This window comes from Protopterus annectens, chromosome 6.part0 (genome assembly GCF_019279795.1).
Source record: "Protopterus annectens isolate FY-2018-M chromosome 6.part0, PAN1.0, whole genome shotgun sequence".
NCBI lineage: Eukaryota > Metazoa > Chordata > Ceratodontiformes > Protopteridae > Protopterus > Protopterus annectens.
Genome location: NC_056737.1, coordinates 234,611,548 through 234,630,801, shown reverse-complemented (window position 1 = coordinate 234,630,801; position 19,254 = coordinate 234,611,548). Strand labels below are relative to the sequence as shown.

The 19,254-nt window shown below is 42.6% G+C and overlaps 1 protein-coding gene across 2 annotated transcripts in view; it reads right to left on the bottom strand.

The window, feature by feature from the left end:
- Window positions 1–19,254, bottom strand: part of ACP7 (acid phosphatase 7, tartrate resistant (putative)) — a 1,845,593-nt gene that overhangs the window by 1,407,153 nt on the left and 419,186 nt on the right. For both annotated transcript variants that reach the window (XM_044073975.1, XM_044073976.1), the window contains exon 3: window positions 1,977–2,159. In XM_044073975.1, the coding sequence (XP_043929910.1) occupies window positions 1,977–2,159 (183 nt within the window). The remainder of the gene's footprint in view (window positions 1–1,976; window positions 2,160–19,254) is intronic.

Below are 19,254 nucleotides of genomic sequence, written 5' to 3'. Positions count from 1 at the left end.
GTGTCTTGTTCAATCACAGCCTCACCTCAGGCTTTGTCTCTATCGAATGGCGCACTGCTACAGTCATCCCTCTCCAGAAAGGAGGAGTGACTACAGACCCTGGGAACTATCGCCCCATTAGCCTGACAAGCCTGATATGCAAAGCTATGGAATGCATCATCATGGACCTAATAAACAAGGATAAAGGGAATCTACAAACTGTGGATCCCACACAGTTTGGTTTTGTGAAGGGTAAATCATGGCTGCTCAACCTGATCGGCTTCTTTGAGTCAGTCACCAGAGTTGTGGATGAAGGCAAGGTGATTCATACAGCTTACCTTGATCTGGCCAAGGCCTTTGATGCCATTCCCCACTCAGGAATCATAGAAAAACTCACTAAGCTAGGCATCAAACCCTATATCACTAGGTGGGTTGCAAACTGGCTCACAGATAGGACCCACAATGTGAAAGTAGCTGACTCCAAGTCAGACTGCCGACCAGTCATGAGTGGAGTCCCACAGGGTTCAATCCTGGGTCCTCTCCTGTTTGGCATCTACTTCTCTGAAGTCCAGGCCAACACGAAGGGACTCTGGCTGACAAAGTTCACAGACGATTGCAAGTTAGGAACCATAATTAACTCCCCAAGTGATGCTGACATCCTACAGAAAGACCTCACTGAGACCAACGACTGGTGTCAGAACCATGGCCTTAAGCTCAATGCCAAAAATGTGTCATCATCCCCTTTGGGGAAAAACCACATCTATGGTAGTCCACTGAACACAGAAGGTGGTATAAAAGATCTGGGAACACAGGTTGACACAACCTCTCTTTTGACCACCACACTGCCACTGTGGTCAGAAAGTCCTTCTATGTGGCACATCTTATTTCTAAGGGTTTTGCATCCAGGAAGAAAGAGGTCATTGTCTCCATCAACTCATCCCTCATTTGGCCAATCATCGAGTACAATGCCCCATTTGGCATGTACCTCACTAGACACCTGCAACAACTGGAGAGGCCACAAAAGTATCTCACAAAGAGGATCCTAGGCCTTAAACATTTGTCCTATATGGACAGACTCAAAAAAACTCCAACTGTTCTCTGTCTCATATTGCCTACTTAGAAGCGATCTCTGCTTGACTTACAAAGCCATGTCTGACCCAGCTCTGTTAGAAATGCTACATCTAAAGAAATCCCAATACCTCCACATCATACACTCCAGAGACCTCAACCTCATTACCACAATCAACAGAAAAAGCTGGAGGGACAGGTTCATAACCCAGAGACTGCCCATGCTATGAAACAGACTTCCTATACATGTCAAACAGAGCACCTCACTGGCCCTCTTCAAGAGAAATCTTGATGAATGGATGGGAAATAGAAAATTCACCCCAGGGATCACTCCAGTGGCCCTACTCGACAGACGCACTGGGAACTAAGGTCGGGTGGCATGATCCTAGGGTTATCCTATGGACTAGGCTTGCAAAGGCTCCAGATCCATTAGCCTAGTACACATCTACGAACCTATGAACCTATTTGTCTTCTATCTTTTGATACTACAGATTTGTTTTATGAGAACAGAAACATTTATCTAACAGGCTGCAAAATGAGACAGTTAACTATTAAATGGCCTGACTGATGTCATAGATAACCTCGGGAAAAGTCATTATAGGAGGTCAATGATTCCCCTAGCAAACCTATTTATAGCCATTCTGATTTTATAGTAAATGGTTTTCATGCCATGCTGCATTCCTGACAGAATATTAAACAGTAACACAGAAAATAAGTTTATGGACAGGTTCTTGTAGGTTCACTAATAAATAACATGACTTTTGGGTACATTTCTCCTTTATACGTACCAGTTAGAGAGAAAAAAAATGTCTCAGATGCAGGGATTACAGATTTCTGGGTACTGTAAAGCGTGTGTTAAAACATACCACTCAATAGAAGTGACAATGGCAGGATACAATCCATACAAAAAACATTAGCAGATGACTTACCAACGTGAAGGATAGCATCGTACATTCCCTGTTGTGTTTCCTTCTGAAGTCGACTCAAGGATTGGGGGTTCTCATTGCCTAGATCACCAAAAATGGCAAACCTAGGGCTCCAGTCACTACCTTCCTTTAGGGCTGAGAAGGCAAACATATCACTCCAGCCATCTTCACCTCCACAGTGGTACACTAGAAGAAAAAGCAGAACATACTACAGTACAGAAGTTACTCATGCAAGTAAGTACAGAGCTAAAAGCTACCAAAACAGAGCCCTATAGCACAAATCTTAATGTTGTCAGTTAATTAGATGTGGACCAGACACTCTTTTAGTAAATATTTTAGATACAACTTTTTTTAACTCCATTAGCTCATCTGGTCAACAGACTTCCACCTTCTACTGGCCTGTCATTCTTTCCTCCCGACAGTACTCCAGGAATAGGAAGGGGAAGGCTACAGCTACAGATCACCATCTTTACTTGGTGGGGGGGGGGTTTCTCATGTTTCTAACTTTCACCCAGTGTTGGCAAAGAGGCACACCACAGAACTAGGGCCTACAATGCTGCTCCAGGGATATATGCATGCTTTCACACAAAGTTCAAATTCAGCTATGGTACCACATGTCTTTCAGAGGACCAATGTGCCTGTCACCTGCCTTTGTTTTGGATGGAAACCCACCCACTGTGTAAGTATAAGGGTAACAACTACTAAGTATTTGTAAAGGATACTACAAACTTTTAAGTGTGACTGCTTAAATGTATACATGGTTAGACATCTAATGGCTCCTATTAGCACTAGTCTAGGATTCTTCCCATGGTCTAGCTTCTACAGCTGGCAGTCACACAGTGGATTGAACCACTTCTCTCAACTCTTCCCTACCCTGGACAGATGAGTTCAGCAACTCATTCCCATTCTATTGTTTACTCCTGCAGACCACAGGTTTGCTAGGCAAATCCAGGTCACTCAAGGTGCCTTTAGGGCTCCATCCCCATACAACACAGAGATGGCAACACATTATGTAAATATAAGGTAGTTTGGCAGACACTGGCTCCTTGAAATGTGTACATCTTGAGGTAAATATCTAGCAGACAGATAGTCTCACTGGAAATAGCATTGCTGAGATCAGATTTGAATGTTAACAAACTGACCTGGTTGCACTGAAGAATCGGCTGAACATCTGACCTATAGCATAAGAAAATATTACACACTAAACTCATTATGCTGCAAACTAAACCATGACATACAGAAGTAATTTTACACTCAGCTCATTCTGCTCTAAATTAGACCATGATAAATGGAAGCAATTCTATGTTTTGTGTCTTTAAAAAATAATCAAGAAAGTCAGCTTAGAGATGGAACACCAAAAAATCGATATCTAACAGACATTTTTAAAGAAATTTTACAACATTCACACCCAAATAAAATTAAACAAGATTTAGTATGAAACATATATGCACACAAATCATTTTTTTCACCCTAAAATTAATACTGCCAGAGTAGCAATAATTAAACTGAAAGGTGTACGACCCCCACTATCAAATGTAGACTATAGAATGTGTAGGCAGATTTAACATCTGAATTCTTATATTTAATATCAGATCTAAATGCAGAACAAAAATAATTTCCAGTATTGTAAAGTTCCATTCTCAAAACCATGACTGCACACAGATAGGTCTTGATCAATACAACACTGAAAAAAATTGTACTCCGGATATCCTGAAGGTACAAACACATGTTGTCTGAAGACTGTTATACATGTTTACTTCCTATGACAGTCAAACAACTCTGGGCTAGCAGTAACATTATCAGAAAGCATAGACTCAGATATGCCAGTAAACACCCCCTTTCGCCAGTTTTATTACAAGGTGCTATTGAGGAAATCAAGATTGTAGTATATTCATAAGCAACACAGCTTTCACATCATGCCCCAAACACTACTTTTGCTATTAAGGCTTCCTTTATTGGGATGTTAGTCATTCTCATATTAGTAAATGGTTTGCAGGCACCAAAGGCTTGTTTCCATCCTATGACAATGGCAGTAGTAACTCTCACAGTCATACTTTGCATTTCAAATAAGCCACATCTGAAAACCTCTAAAGTAGCCACTGCAAGACGGCAAACCAAAATACTTTTCTCTCTCTCTTTACTTCTGCTGTTTTTTGATCTCCTTGTTAACTGGTCTACGTGTTGTCTTTCGTGGGGGTAAGAGTTAACTGGGAGGGGCCATCATTCAGAAATCATCAGGAGCTGTTTGATATTTTTTATTTTATTTTTATCTTATCCCTACAGACACACACAGTCATAGTAGAATGCTGGGGAGGGATGTTCAATGCACTGATGACACCCCCTCACTTCAACAACAGGTGTTCCTTCAATCATCCCTGCACCTCCCCCCCAACAAGCACGAGTGTCGGTTTCTTCAGTGTCCACCAGAGAAAATGCACTGCTTCGTGTGTTCTTGAGTGCATTCATCCTTCCCTCTGGGAAAAGTGAACTGGTTACACCTCTTTATTCCTCCCCTTCCCTGTCTGGTTCCTCAAGTGCTGGGGCCACTAATCAAACCCTAGTCTCCTGGGTCACAAGTCAGGGCTCCATCTCTCCGCACCACAGACAGGGTAATTCCCAAAACTTGGCATAATGGTTAAGGTGTTTACCTCACAGACACAAGGTACAGAGCTTGATTCTCACTTCTGAAGAAAACTGGTTTGGCTTAAAATGGCCCACAAGCGCAGCTAGCCTAGTACTTACCTATGACTCTATCTTAGTACATAGTGACTCACTTGTGTGTAAAACAGACACATCTCACTGGACTTTGTAAAAAGGTTTGTGGCAGTGTCATGCCTGCTGAAGGCAACGACTAGGCACACCTCAAATATATACACACACACAAATATATATATATATATATATATAGGTCTGCTTTCATTCACTGAAAATTCATTTCACTGAATTTCAAACCACTCACACCAAATCACCAAATCGCTGAAAGTTCAAATCACTGAAAACTCATTTCACTGAATGTAAGACCTGTTGGGCAAATAAAACATATACGCCCTTTTCCCCACTGTAGTGCGATCCTGGAGTAAGTATACATAGTCAGGGGGTGTGTGGGGGGCACAGCCCCACATTGGGGGATGTGGGGGCATAGCCCTGTCCTACTTCTGGTTTTATATTGTTAGCTTTCAGTGAAATGAAATATAAAAGCTAAGTAGGTAGGGGGGCTAGGCCCCTCACACACCCCAACTATACATACTAACTCCAGGATTGCACTACAGTGGGGAAAAGAGCATATACGTTTTATTTGCCCAACAGTACTTACATTCAGTGAAATGTGATTCAGTGAAATGAGTTTCAGTGATTTGAGCTTTCAATTATTTTTTGAGGGTGAATTGAAATTCAGTGAAATGAGTTTTCAGTGAATGAAAGTAGACCCATATATATATATATATATATATATATGTATGTGTATATGTATATATATATATATATATATATATATATATATATATATATATATATATATACACACACACACACACACACACACACACACACACACACACACATATGGGAGTCATTAGAATTAGATAATGTTTAGAATATCAAATGTTCATTGTTCATAATTTCAGAACAGAGAACTGGTTTTATTGCTAGTTGCCGATATTTGGAAGTCTGTGAGTTTGCCCTTTCCCCAATGTGATGTGATCTCTGAGTTGACATATGCAGCGGGTCAGGGCTTACTCCTAAAGGCAAAAAAAAATGTTTTTTGTGTTTTTTTTTTATTTCATGTTAGGTGTTCTGTGGAATGATATTTTGAATTTCAAACCATTGGTGTTCGATAATACAGGTTACTGACCTTATGAACTGGAGCCATTTGTACACACACACACACACAAACATATATATATATATATATATATATATAGAGAGAGAGAGAGAGAGAGAGAGAGTACAATTGTGTAAAATCTTACAATAAGGGTAGATGTCCTTCTCTTGACTGTTGCAGTATTCATTACACTAGGGATCTCCTGCCAAGGGCACCCCAACATCTGTCCAGTATACCAAAGGCTTTAGGTTGCTTTAAGGTACATCTTATGTCATTCATATGCTCCTCGTGTAGCATAGGGCATAAAGGTGATGTCTGGACCTAACATCCTCAGAACTGAGAGCCCCAGTAAGAACACCAGTGCAAGGAAAAAAGAGGTAAGCAGTACATCCAGAAGACAAATGGGTGAGGAGGGAGGAAGTGAATACTGCAACAGTGAAGAAAATGACATCTATCATTATGGTAAGATTTTGTACAACTGTACTATGTCCTTCCGTTTCACTGTTGCAGTATTCATTACACTAGGGAGAGTGCCAAAGCTCAGGAAGAAGAGAGGGAGGAGGAAGGACTAGCAGAGCTTTCTAGAAAACCATGAAGAATGAGCCTAGCAAAACCAACTCTAGCTCTGGAAATTCCATCCAGCTTATAGTGCTTGGTAAATGTATGCACAGAAGTCCAGATAGCTGCCTCAGAATACAGTTATTATCCAAACCCTTGAAAAAAGCACAAGAAGAAGCCACAGGTCTAACAGAATTAGCCTTAACTGAAGAACTAAGGCTCTTACCATGAACAAAATAACAAAAATAAATAGCTTTAGAGATCCAAGAAGAAATACTCTGCCTGGATACAGCAAATCCTAAGGACCTAGGATGAAAGGAAACAAAGAGCTGATCAGATTTCCTAATATTGTTAGTCTTATCCACATGAAATCTGAGTTGCCTATGCACATACAACATGTGCAGCATCTTTTCACTAGCAGACTGTGGAGAAGGGAAAAAGTGGGCAAATGAACAGACTGATTAAGGGACAACTCATTCACCACCTTGGGCATAAAGGACTGGTACGCAAGGACACCCTTTGATTACGAAACACCAAAAAAGGAGGACAACACATAAGTGCTTCAAGCTCAAGCACCCATCTGGCAGAAGTCAGGACTAACAAAAGAACAGTCTTCTAAGAGCAATGTTGCAAGGAAGATGAAGCTGCAGGCTCAAAAGGAGCCTGGCTCAATTTTTCTAAAACAAAATTAAGATCCCAGGGGAGGAATGGACTTTCTGAGAGGCTTAATATGAAGGACTCCTTTAATGAATTGTTAAGCTTCAAATCCAGAAGTTAAAGGAGGAGATACAGGTAGGCAAGCAGAGATAGCTGATAAGTGGGCCTTAGAAGAATAAGCCAACCCAGCATTGAGCAATTCACACAGATACGAAAGAACCAAAGGAACATCCACAGAAAGTGGATCTAGGTTATGAGAAAGACACCAAATAGAAAACTTCCATTTGGATAAATAGGAGTTCCTAGTAATCGGTTTCCTGGCCTGCTGCAAGACTCTAAGCACTTCCTCAGAAAAAAGTTCTCTATGTGGAATCAAAATCCTATCACCCACAGAGTCAGCTGGAGAGTGGGTAGGTGGGGATTGATGAGAGATCCCTTTGTCCTGTGTGAGTAGGTTCACCCTGTGAGGTAACTTGTGATGACTGCCCCTGCCTAAATGCAGAAGAAGAGGGAACCAATGTTGTCCCAGCCAAAAGAGAATCACCAACAAGATTTTGAGAGCATCTTGTTGAATTTTGAACAAGACTTTTGGAATGAAGGGGAGGGAAAGGATAAAGAAACATCCTCTTCCAAAAAAAAGATAGGGTGTCCACCTTCTAAACCAGAGGACCTAGGATTCTGGCACAAAAAAAGAAAGTTGCCTGTTCATAGGGGAGGCAAAAAATCTATGTGAGGAGTACCCCAATGGTGAACAATATCCAGAAACACATCCCTGTGAAGCATCTATTCATGGGATTGAGTTAAGGATCTGCTCAGTCTTCCACGAGGTTTAGACCTGAGGGAATGTAAACTGCCTGAAGGGTCACTTGATACTGGATTCCAAGATCTCACACTAGGGCTGCCAACCATCAAAGAAGATAAAATCTTGTCTCCCCATATGTTTACATACCACATCACTGTGGTATTGTCTTTAAACACCTTGAGAGGTCCTGGGGAAAAGAGAGGATGAAAAGCCTGAAGAGCCAGCAAAACAGCCCTCATCTCTTTGACACTGATGTGCTCTTTCTGTTGATGAGACGACCACATCTCCTGCACCATTAGGAAACCAAAAGCTGCTCTCCATCCTACTTCTGAAGTCTGTGAACGGCTCCTGAAATGGAAGAGTGGGATGAAAAGGGAGCCCAGGAATTTAGAAATAACTGATGAATCCACCATTAAAGTTCCTTCTTGAGACAAGGTAGAGGAGGAGCTACAAACTCTAAGGGATGCACATGTTGAAACCAAACTGACTTCTGAAACCACTGAAACTTTCACATGTGGAGTTTGGCAAGAGAGAGCATAGGAATGGTGGATGCCATGAATCCCAGAGCTCTCAGAAATTCCCTGGCTGTTATGGAGGCCAGAGGAAGAAGAGTTTGAAAGAAGGAAATGAGTGTAGGCCTTGAGAGGAAGCAAGGATGCCAGCATAGGCATAGTCTAGATCCTGCACCCCAGAAAAAACATGGTCTTGAGAAGGAGTCAGAAAAGACTTTTTGAAGTTTATTGTGAACCCCAAGCTTTGCAGAAGGGAAATGGCAAAATGATGGTTTTGCAACAAAATCTCTGGAGAGGATGCCTGAAACAGGAGGGTGTGCAAGTAGGAAATACATGTATCCTCTGAAGCCTGAAAAAAGCAATCACAGGAGCAAAGCATTCGGTGAATTCCCTTGGGGCAGTAGAAAGACCAAAGCAGAGAACTGAAAACCCCAGGAAGCAACAGAGAAACATAAAAACTTCCTGGAAAGGGGATGAATTGGGATATGCAGCTCAGCATCCTTGAGATCCAAAAACAGCATAGAAGTCTGAGGAAGCAAAAGGAAACAAAGTCTGAAGGGACAACATTCAGGAGAGCACCTTCAGAAAAGTGTTTAGATGAGAGAGGTCTAGAATTGGTCTCTAAGTACCCTCTTTTCTGAGTGCTAGAAACATCCTGGAGTAAAACCTTCTCCCCCTTTTGGACACAGGAACCTCTTCAAAAGTACTCTGATTCAAAAGGTCCCAAAGCACCTCTGCAAAAAAAGGAGAGTTGATCCTGAGGGGGCTGAGAAATATCCATAAAGGGGGAAGGCATTTCCAAAACATGAAATACCCCTGGTGGAAAATGGACAGAACCCAGGAATCCTGAGTAATCCGTACCAAAACAGAAAGAGAGAGAGAGAGAGAGGTGACAAGAAAGACGAAAGTGGCTGATACGAATAGGATAGTCAGACAGCACCTGGTTTATCAGGAAAAGGAGCCATCTTTAGCACAGATGTCTGACTAACCTTCATAGAAGGAGTCCACTTGCCACCCTTTTTACCCTTACAAGGAGAGTAAGACTGCCTAACAAAAAAGCTAACTTAGTGGGGTAAATTCTCTGAAATTAAGGCACAGGAGAAACAAACATGCTTAAGTTCCTGCAAAACCTTATCCTTATCCTGAAGGGACTTAAACAAAGCAGCAGCTTCTCCAAATAAGTGTTTATTATCTGAAGGGGCATCCATCAACTTAGCCTCAACATTATCAGGCAAAGGCTGAAGCCAAAGACAAGAATACCTTCTCATCACTGACCCAAAAGCAGCAGCCCTACAGGAAGCATCTGCTGCATCATAACTACACTTGATGAAATGAAGAGCTACCTGGGAGGAAGTCCCTAACAGAAAAAGGGCAGAAGTTTTACCCTCAGAGTCTGTTGTTGTATCTTTCGGCTTTTCCCAGTTAGGGGTCGCCACAGCGGAACTCCGGTTTCTCTAATGATTGGCAGTAGATTTTTACGTGCCGAGTTGCCAGCTCTGACGCACAACCTTCAACGAAGGTACGCCCATTCACACATGTCTCCACACAGAAGACGCTTTAGCTGAGAATTGAACAGGACAATGTCTTACTGTGAAGAAACAATGCTACCGCAGCACCACCACCGCAGTACTTACCCTCAGAGTCTGTAATATCAGAAATATCTTGACAGTCCTGGGATAGGACAGCCAACAAGTACCTGGTCATATGGGTCTGATAATTAACAGCCCTAAAAGCCAAGGTAGCAGAGGTATAAACTTTCTTGCCTAACCTTTTCATGGTTTTGCTATCTTTATCAGAGGGTAGTAACTTATGAGAAGGAAGCAACTGCGATGGCTTCCCAGAAGCTACAGACACCACCAAGGGGTCAGCAGAAGGACACTTGTACAATAATTTACACCCTGTACCCTACGGAAACTATCAGGCTTCTTGGGGGCAGGAGGTTGAGAGTCTTGAGCCTTAGAAGCACTAGAAAATGCATTCAACAATGCAGCCAGTACAGGAGGAATAGTATAAGGTCTTGGAGAATCCATCTGCAGCAACTCATAATACCTTTTTTTTGTATCTCAGAAACATGAGCACAATCCCATTTAAAGAACTCCATCATCCTAGAAATAATATCCCCAAAAGAAATCTCTTCAAACGAAGTATCAGGACTGGTAGATTCCTTTTCTTCTGATCCACATTCCAAAAGAGAAGGAATCTGAGAAGAATAAGCATGGGATACCTCATCCAAATCTGCCTCCTCCTCAGAGAAAGCCTGTTTTCTGAATCTTTTAAGGGGAGTAGAGGACCAAGAGGGGGGTTGGAAGAGAAACTCCCTGAGGAGGTTTTAAAACCATCAAAGCACTAAGCAATCCCTGAGTGAAGGACTGCCATACACTCTGTGGATCCTTAGGAACAAGAAAAATATGTTTAGTCTTTTGATTTTTCTTCAATGGGATGTCCACCTTATAGAATTAAGAAGGCTCTGATCCAGGACAGCATTCAATAATGGTAGTAGAGACTTCTTCTCTGACAAAGATTTGAGGAACCCCCCCTGGCCCCTTAGAAATAAATAGCAGTGGTTCCCCCTGAATGTCCGAAGTGGACATATGCAGTGCCTCCTCAGATGTGTTTAAAGTCACACCCTTGCCAGCCTCCAACCCAGTCAAGGCAGACATGTCCAACGATAAAGCCAGATGAACCTACAGGCATTCACTCACCTCGGGGGAGGCTGAATAACAGGAGATTCCGGCCTAGATTTCTTGGCCTTCTTCACAGACAGCTGTCCCTTGGAGCAGGAAGTTCCTTGCATTGTATCCCTAGCAAGAAGCTTAAGACACTGGTTTTCATGATAAAGCACCAAAAGAAGAAGAAAATCTACTACAAAGGGTCCTAGGCACAAAGGCCTGACAGCCAGAGCAGGATATATGGTTGTGCAAAGCGCCAGGGCAAAACATACACTGTTTGTGGCAGTCTTTATGTTGCTGCTTCTAGAATACTTCTAGACTCCATCCCTTTCCAAAAAGCCATACAAGAAGTTAAGGTTCTGGTAGAGTGAGCTTTGACCCTCCCTAGAATAGTTTTGTTAAGTTGGGAATAACAGCAGGTAATAGCCTGAGAGACAAACATTTGGAAATAGTCTGTTCTGACAAAGATTGTCCCTTCTTACGTTAATAAGAAATGAACAACTCATCAGAAGTTCTGAATAATTCTTTCCTGTCAAGATAGCACCTGAGTTGTCTGTGGATGTCTAAGGAATGGAGAATCTTTTCTTCCTCATTTTAAGGTTCTGGAAAAAACAGGAAGATGTATAGTTTGAACTCAGATACCACTTTAGGCATAAAAGAAGAATTAGTTCTCAAAGAACCCCTGTGTCAGTGAAAGATAAGATAAGGCTGACCAACCATAAGAGCTGGCAACTAATATACTCTTCTTGCAAAGGTCAGAGCAATCAACAAATCCATTTTCCATGTTAAGAAAGTACAGTTGTGTACACTTGCCATAAATGCAGATGTTCGAGTGTACTCATAGCTGCAGTCCTGACAGATGGGATTTCCTGCCGTGAAAGCCCTTGACCATCCCAACTACCAGAGAAACTTATTTTACCTTCCAGGCTGGCGGATACCTTAACCAAAGGCAGTACCCCTAGGTGTAAAGGGAGCCAGCCTGCATCATCACTTCAGTACTTTCTTGACCCCCATGAAGGAGGAGCATGGAGTTAAGCAACAGAGAATAAAGAAAGGAGGTGCCTAACCCAGAGTAGCCTGGGGAAGTGCCCAAGGTCATCATACTTGGAAATTCTAGGCCTACCTAGTAGGCCAAGTGGGTAGGATGAAAGGAAAGAGGACTGCAACAGTGAATACACTTGAACATCTAAATTTATGATAAGTTTTCACAACTGTACTATGCTCTTTGTGTTTCACTGTTGCAGTCCTGACAGTCGGGAATATTTCCAAAGCTTAAGTGAGGGTGGATAGAGAACCAGTAGAGGAGAGTATCCTCTGCAGGACTGCAGAGGCAAATCCTACTCTGCATTTTAAGAAAGCTGGCAGGTGGTAGTGCTTTGTGACGGTATGTACAGAGGACTAAGTGGCTGCTTCCAGAATGTCTTTGGTGGGAACCCCCATAAGGAAGGCTGTATAAGTAGCTGTGGCCTTGCAGAGTGAGGTCTAACCAAATCTGTTTTTTTTTTTTTGTTTGCCATGATAGCTGTAGCAGAAAAAAAATGCAGTGAGAATTCCACTTGGAAATGGTCTGTTTAGAAATTGGTTTGCCTTCAGATCTGGGGGCAAAGGTTATGAACAGCTGATCTGATTTCTTAAAGGACTTTGTCCTTGTCTAGTTGGAAATGCAACATTCTGTGCATGTCCAGGGAGTGCAGTAATCTTTCTCCCTTGTTCAGAACATTGGGAAAATAGGTAGGCATAAAGGAAAGGTTATTTCTGAGGGAGACCCTGTCTTTATGGAAGATGATGAAAGGCTCTACTGCAATTAGGGCCTGTAACTCTGAGACCTTTCTAGCCAAGATGGCTAAAAGAACAGCAGTCTTCCAAGTGAGAATTTTAAAGAGGCATTAGCTACAGGTTCAAAGGGAGGCAAAGTCAATTTTTCCAGTACATAGTTGAGGTCCCATGGAGATGTGGGTTTCCTCCTGGGGGGCCTAATCTGAATGACATCCCTAAGGAACTGTTTCAAGAGGGGGCGTGAGAAAAATTGGGGGGGAGAATAGGAATGTGAGCAGAGATGACTGAGGCATATATTTTTAAGGAGGAGTAGAAAAGGCCTTTATCCACTAGACTGGTGAGGTACTCCAAGATGGCTGAAAAGTTAGCTGAGCTTGGCTTAAGGTGGTGCCTCTGGCACCAAGCAGAGAATCTTTTTTATTTGGCAGTGTAAGATTTCCTTGGGCTTGACCTTCCATATTCCTTCAGAATATTTTGCACCTGTTGAATTAAGTTGGTGTAGCAATTAGGTGCTGAGAGATAATCGGGCTGAAAAGTTCAGGGTCTGCAGATTTGGGTGTGGAGGTCTACCTTCTGCAGTGACTGCCAGGGTTTCTGATTGGTGAGCTGGAGGAGGAGAGGAAACAAGTGTTTCCTGAGCCTGTTTGGAGCTATCAGGATGGTCCTTGTTCCCTCTTTTCTTATTTTTAGAAGGACTCGAGGCAGAAGAGGTGGGGGCGGGTAAGTGTAAATGAAGAGGTGAGTCCATGGGAAGGAGAAGGTATCTGTTCTCCATGTCAATGTCTTTCTTGTCCTGGTACAGAATTTCTCCAGCTAAGCATTGTCATTGCTGGCAAAGAGGTCCACCTGTGGGGTATCCCATTTTTTGAGTAATGCTGAGGAAAATATCTCAGTGTAGGTACCACTCATGGGGGTCTTTCAAGTTCCTGCTGAGGTGATCTGCAAGGGGGGGTTTGTACCCCTGGCAGATATTGTGCTAGGAGGTGAAGTCCCATGGAGTGTGCTGTCTCCCAGACTTGCATGGCTAGATGTCACAGGGCGTAGGAGTGTGTGCCTACTTGTTTATGTACCACATGACTGGGGTGTTGTCTATCTGTACTACCAGTACCCCTGGTATCCATTTCTCTTTGAAGGCCAGTAAGCCTTTTAGGACTGCATTGAGTTCTTTACAATTTAAGTATCTCTTCTTGGTGTGGGAATCCAACAACCCATGGGTTTGTAAATGTTGGGTAAGGGCACCCCATACAATGTCTGAGGCATCTGTGGTGAGGGTTTGGCCTTGAAGAGTGAATTTGAAGGGCAAGCCCTGATTCTGCATGTAAGTCTGTATCCACAATGTGAGCTATTGTTTGAGGCCAGGTATCAGGTGCATCTTGATGTCAAGGGGCTGAGTGCTCTTGCACCACACATTGTTTAGACACCACTGAAGCTTCCTCATGTATAGCCTGGCTAGTGTTGCCATGAGGATGCAGGATGCCATGTACCCAGAGCTCTGAGGAATTCTCTGGCTATTATACACTGTACATTCTGGAAGTAGCTGGTCAAAAAGTTGACCTTGTTCAGGGTGGAGGAAAGTCTTTTGGAGGGAAGAGTCCAGGAGTGCCCCTAGGAAAGCCATCTGTCTGGATAGCACACTGATAGATTTCTTTAGATTTAGAGTGAACCCCAAGGAGGTTAGGAGGTCCTATGTAAATTTCAGGTCTTTCAGAATCTGTGACTGGACTGAGGCCTGTATTAGGCAATTGTCCGGGTAGAGGTAAATCTGGACCACTTTAGTCCTGCAGTAAGTAATGGCAGGAACTTGCTACTTTGTGAAAACCCCTGATGCAATAGACAGTCCAAAGTGCAGAGCAGAAAACTTATATTGACTGGAGCTTGCTCTGAAGCAAAAAAAGCTTCTGTGCGACTTTGAGATGGGGATGTGAAGGTAGCCATCTTTTATGTCTCAAGACACCCTGAATGCCTGAGAAGCTAACATGTGGAGTAGTTTCTACAGGTCAACATTTTGAATTTTGGTACCCTGAGAAAAAAAGTTTAAGCTGGACAGCTCCACAATGGGATGCCAAGCCACAATGGGATGCCAAGACCCTTCTTTTCTGGGTACCAGGAAGAGTCTTGAGTAAAATCCTTTCCATTTTTTATCTTCTGGAACACAAAGTTTGAATTTGTTCTAGAGCATGAGTTTTTTTATTCTGGGGTATATCTGGGTATCCTGAGAATTTTAAGGGCTCTTTGAAAGTGAGTTTGTAACCACGGGCAATGATATTTAGAACCCACTGATCTGAGGTAATATGGGTCCAGTTTTGGCAGAAATGGGACAGTCTTCTTCCTAGCTTTGGGGTGGGGCTGGGGAAGGGAAATGGAAGCGGAAAGTCATAATTGCTCTCTGGCATAGGCAGGTGTCCTAGAATTCCCTTGTCTGTGTGAGTCTGAGGTCCACTGTCTAGATCTTTGAGCTGTGGTCTATGCCTAAGAGTTCTGTCCCTCTGAGGCATTCTTTGTTTGCTCCTAGATTGGGTAGGAAAAAGCCAATGTCTGACTAGAAAACTCCTGCTGAACCGGAGGGGTTGCACTTGTATAAAGTCTTTTACTATTTGCATAGCTTTTGATTTGTGCTCCATCTTTTTGAGGACTGCGTCAGCTTTAGGTCAAAAAAGGCATTCTTTGTCAAAGGGGAGCATTCAGGAGACTAGCTTTTACCTGGTCAGGGACGGGATGCTCCCTAAGCCAAGTGTGTCTCTTGATCACTGTGCCAGTGACAGCTGCCCTGCGGGAGGCTTCCATGGCATCATACCCAGAACGAAGGGAATGTTTTGCCACTTAAAAACTGGACTAGCGCAGATCTAAAAGTTACTTAGAAAGATTTTGTCCTCTAAAATGGACAGCTTTTGTTTTAGTTGGTCAAGAATGGTTGACTGATATTTGATCATATGAAATTGACAACTGAGGGTCCTCATGGTGAGTGTGGCCGAAGTGTATAATTTCTTTCCAAATCTATCAAGAACCCTACTTTCTTTGTCAGTAGGTAAAGGGTTCCTAGAGGTACTGGTCTTAGACTCCTTAGAGCCAGGTGTGACCACTTCAGGGTCAGCAGTTGGGTTTTTAAACAGATATTTATGAGAGTCCTAGACCCTGTAAAACCGGTCAGGCTTTCTGGGTGCAGGAGGGAGTGAGCTGGAATTTAACGAAGCATCCTGAAAAACATTTTCCACTACTTCCAGGATAGGTGGGATTGCTAGGGTTTGTGCTCAGGGAGGTCTAAGAACTCTCTGACTCTCTTTTGGCCTGTGTGTATTCTTCTGCTTACCACTGGAAATGTAATCTCATAGCATGAAGAGTCTCTCCAAAGGTGAGGTCTTCAGGCAGAGAGGCAGAGGGAAGAATTTCCTCTGAATCTGATTCCACATAAGAGGTGTAAGCAGGGCCTTCATCAGATGCAGAGTCCTCCAAATCAGACGCTTCTTCTGAATGCAGTGGGTCAGGGAGGAATTCAGGGTGGGTGTCTCTTTTTCTTTTCCCTGGCGTGATATCCCCTGAAGTGTGTCTGGACCTTACAATGTTAATGAGGTCTTCAGCCTATCTGATCAAATCCTGTTGGTGTCCCTGAAACTGGGAGCCCATAGGCCCGGGGGAAGACCTTGCTACAATGCCTTTCTTTGGTGTGGTTTTGGTCTTAGGCCTAGGAGAATCCGATGCTCTGGCGCCTGACTCTTTAGTTTGTAGGTGCACAGGAATGGCCCTAGGCTGAGAAGAGTCTCCAGTTAGCAGTCACTCGTCAGAAGCCAAGGCCTGCTGAGTGGTCTTGGATCTAACTAAGGAGCTGAAGATATGAGCTGCAGAAGATATAAGGAACTGAAGGCATGTCCAACTCCAAATGGGTCTCAAAAGAGGCCTAGGTCACCCAATCAAAGGTAGAAGGGGCTGCAAACGTGCCTCACCTTCCTCAACAATCACAAGTCTAGTAGGTGAGTCAGGGGGTGAGTGAATGTTGTCCGTGGACCAAGACTTTTGTTTCTTATTTTTTTTTTTTGCGCTTAGTTAAATTGAGCTCGGAATGACCAGTGGACACCATAGTATGAGAATGTACAGATTCGTGACTCAGAAAATGAGCTAAAAACTCTGCTCTATGCCTAATAATTCTATTATTAAACCTAGCACAGAAAAGACAGTTAGCAACGTCGTGGTCTGGGCAAAACAAGTTATACAAAGCATATGGAAGTCTCTGTGTGCGACTTGTTTACCACAGAGCAGAGACTATTAACTTTATCTGACATGAGTCAAAGAAGAAAGAAGAGTTCCCCAAAATGGGTACTCATCTTTCCAACAACAATGTCACTCTGGTGCAGACCGACCAATGCAGTTGAAATCTGCTTCAAGCTCTGGTGGCAAGAAAAGACAGAAGTGATGATGCAGGCTGGCTCCCTTTATACCTGAGCATACTGACATCAGTTAAGGTGTCTGCCAGCCTGAGAGGTGAAATAAGTTTTTCTTGCAGTCAAGCCAGTCGAGGGCTTTCACGGCAGGAAATCCCAACTGTCAGGACTGCAACAGTGAAATGTGAAGAACATCCTCAAGTCAGCCAAATGAGCTGGTTCAACTGGAGCAAGTGTTAGCTTCTGTAATATAAAATTAAGATCCCAAGAAGGAGCCACCAGTTTTCTGGCAGGGTACTTATGTACTACCTCTTTCAAAAACATTTTCAAATGAGATGGCATTGAAAGAGGATATTCAAGAACAGATATGAAGAAAGGGCCAACAAATGATAATAATAATAGATATTATATAATAGATAATCTCTAACCTCATCAATTTCTATCTAATTTCCCCCTACAAACCCTTCATCAGCTTACTTTGAGAAACTACAATGTCTACACTATAATAATGAATTATATCTGATAATTATACAATACAAGCGTCAGCTATAATATCACAGAATGTAATTTCTGGTGTACTGTATGTCTTATACATTTTTTGTATAATTTCTTGTATAAATTTTGTATAATTTCTTGTATAAATTTTGTATAATCTCTATATGTGGAGCTTTTCTCCCCAGGCCTCCACTGAAAATGGGTCTTATCCCAGTCAGACTTTCCCGGTAAACAAATGTAAAATAAATAAATAAAATGAACCTTCATACAGGAGTAAGACAGTGCATAGGATAGTTGTTGTTGTGTCTTTCGGCTTTTCCCGGTTAGGGGTCGCCACAGCGGAACTCCAGTCCGCTAATGATTGGCAGTAGATTTTTGCATGCCGAGTTGCCAGCCCTGACGCACAACCTTCAACGAAGGTACGCCCATTCACCCATGTCTCCACACAAAAGACGCTTTTAGCTGAGAATCGAACAGGACAATGTCTTACTGTGAGGTGACAAAGCTACCGCAACACCACCACCGCAGTTACAGCCCATAGGATAGTAATTCACATAAATATTGCAAAATCAGAGAAACACTAACCCTGAATATCTGTTGGTTGTTCTGTTTGCACCAACCAGAAAACATTTTCCAATTGCTTATATATGATTTTTAACTAGCAGGCTTTCTTGCCTCCATTAGTACCTGCAGCATGTCCTCAGAAAACAGATGCCTAAATGGTATTAAGACCTTATCATCTAGACAGTCAGTTGAAGTTGTTTGGTTCCGAATGTATCAAACATCCCTGATCTTGAGTGAGTAAATTCAGTCCATGAAGACTTCTAATAATTGCTCCTGGACAATTCCAAGAGAAGGGAAAACCATTGTTGCCTGGGCCAGATGGGAGTCACCACAATGATCTTGGGAGAATCCTTCTAAATGTTTAGAAGTACCATGGATATCAGTGGAAAGTGTGGAAAAGCATACAGGAGCATTCCTGTCCAAGGAAAAGAAAGGCATCTTTCTTCCAGACCATCTTATATGGAGTCCAGAAAACAGAATTTTGGCAATTGATTGCTTAGACAGGAGGCAAAAAGGTCTACCTTACGTATTTCTCACTGATGGGTCAAATCTTGGAAGACACTCTGATTCAGTTTCCATTTGTGAGGATCTGCCTTTGTCCTTTTCAGCTCGTCTGACACAATTTTGCTCTGACAGAATGTAAAATTACTTTAGAGTGAGATTTAATGTAAAGCTATATCCCATGCTAACATGGCTAGTCTTCATAGGGAATAAGAACTGGTTCCCCCTTGCTTATGTGCCACATTATTGTGGTATTGTCTGTAACTATTGACATGGTTCTAGAAACTACAGATTATTCAGAGTCAAGAGCTTTATAAGAGCTAGCATCTCTTTTATGGCTGCATGTTTTGGTCTTTCTTGTCTGAGAGAGCTTGCACTTTTATTTTCACTGACACTCTTCCCCAAGCTAAGTCCAAGGCATCTGTTGTGAATGACAGCTTTGGCACAGGATGGGAGAATGGGAGACCTGGATTCTGAAAAATGTGATGTGTCCACCAAGTTATTTCCTTTTTCACAAATCCCATAACTGGGATTTGAAAAGTCAGTTGGTGTTG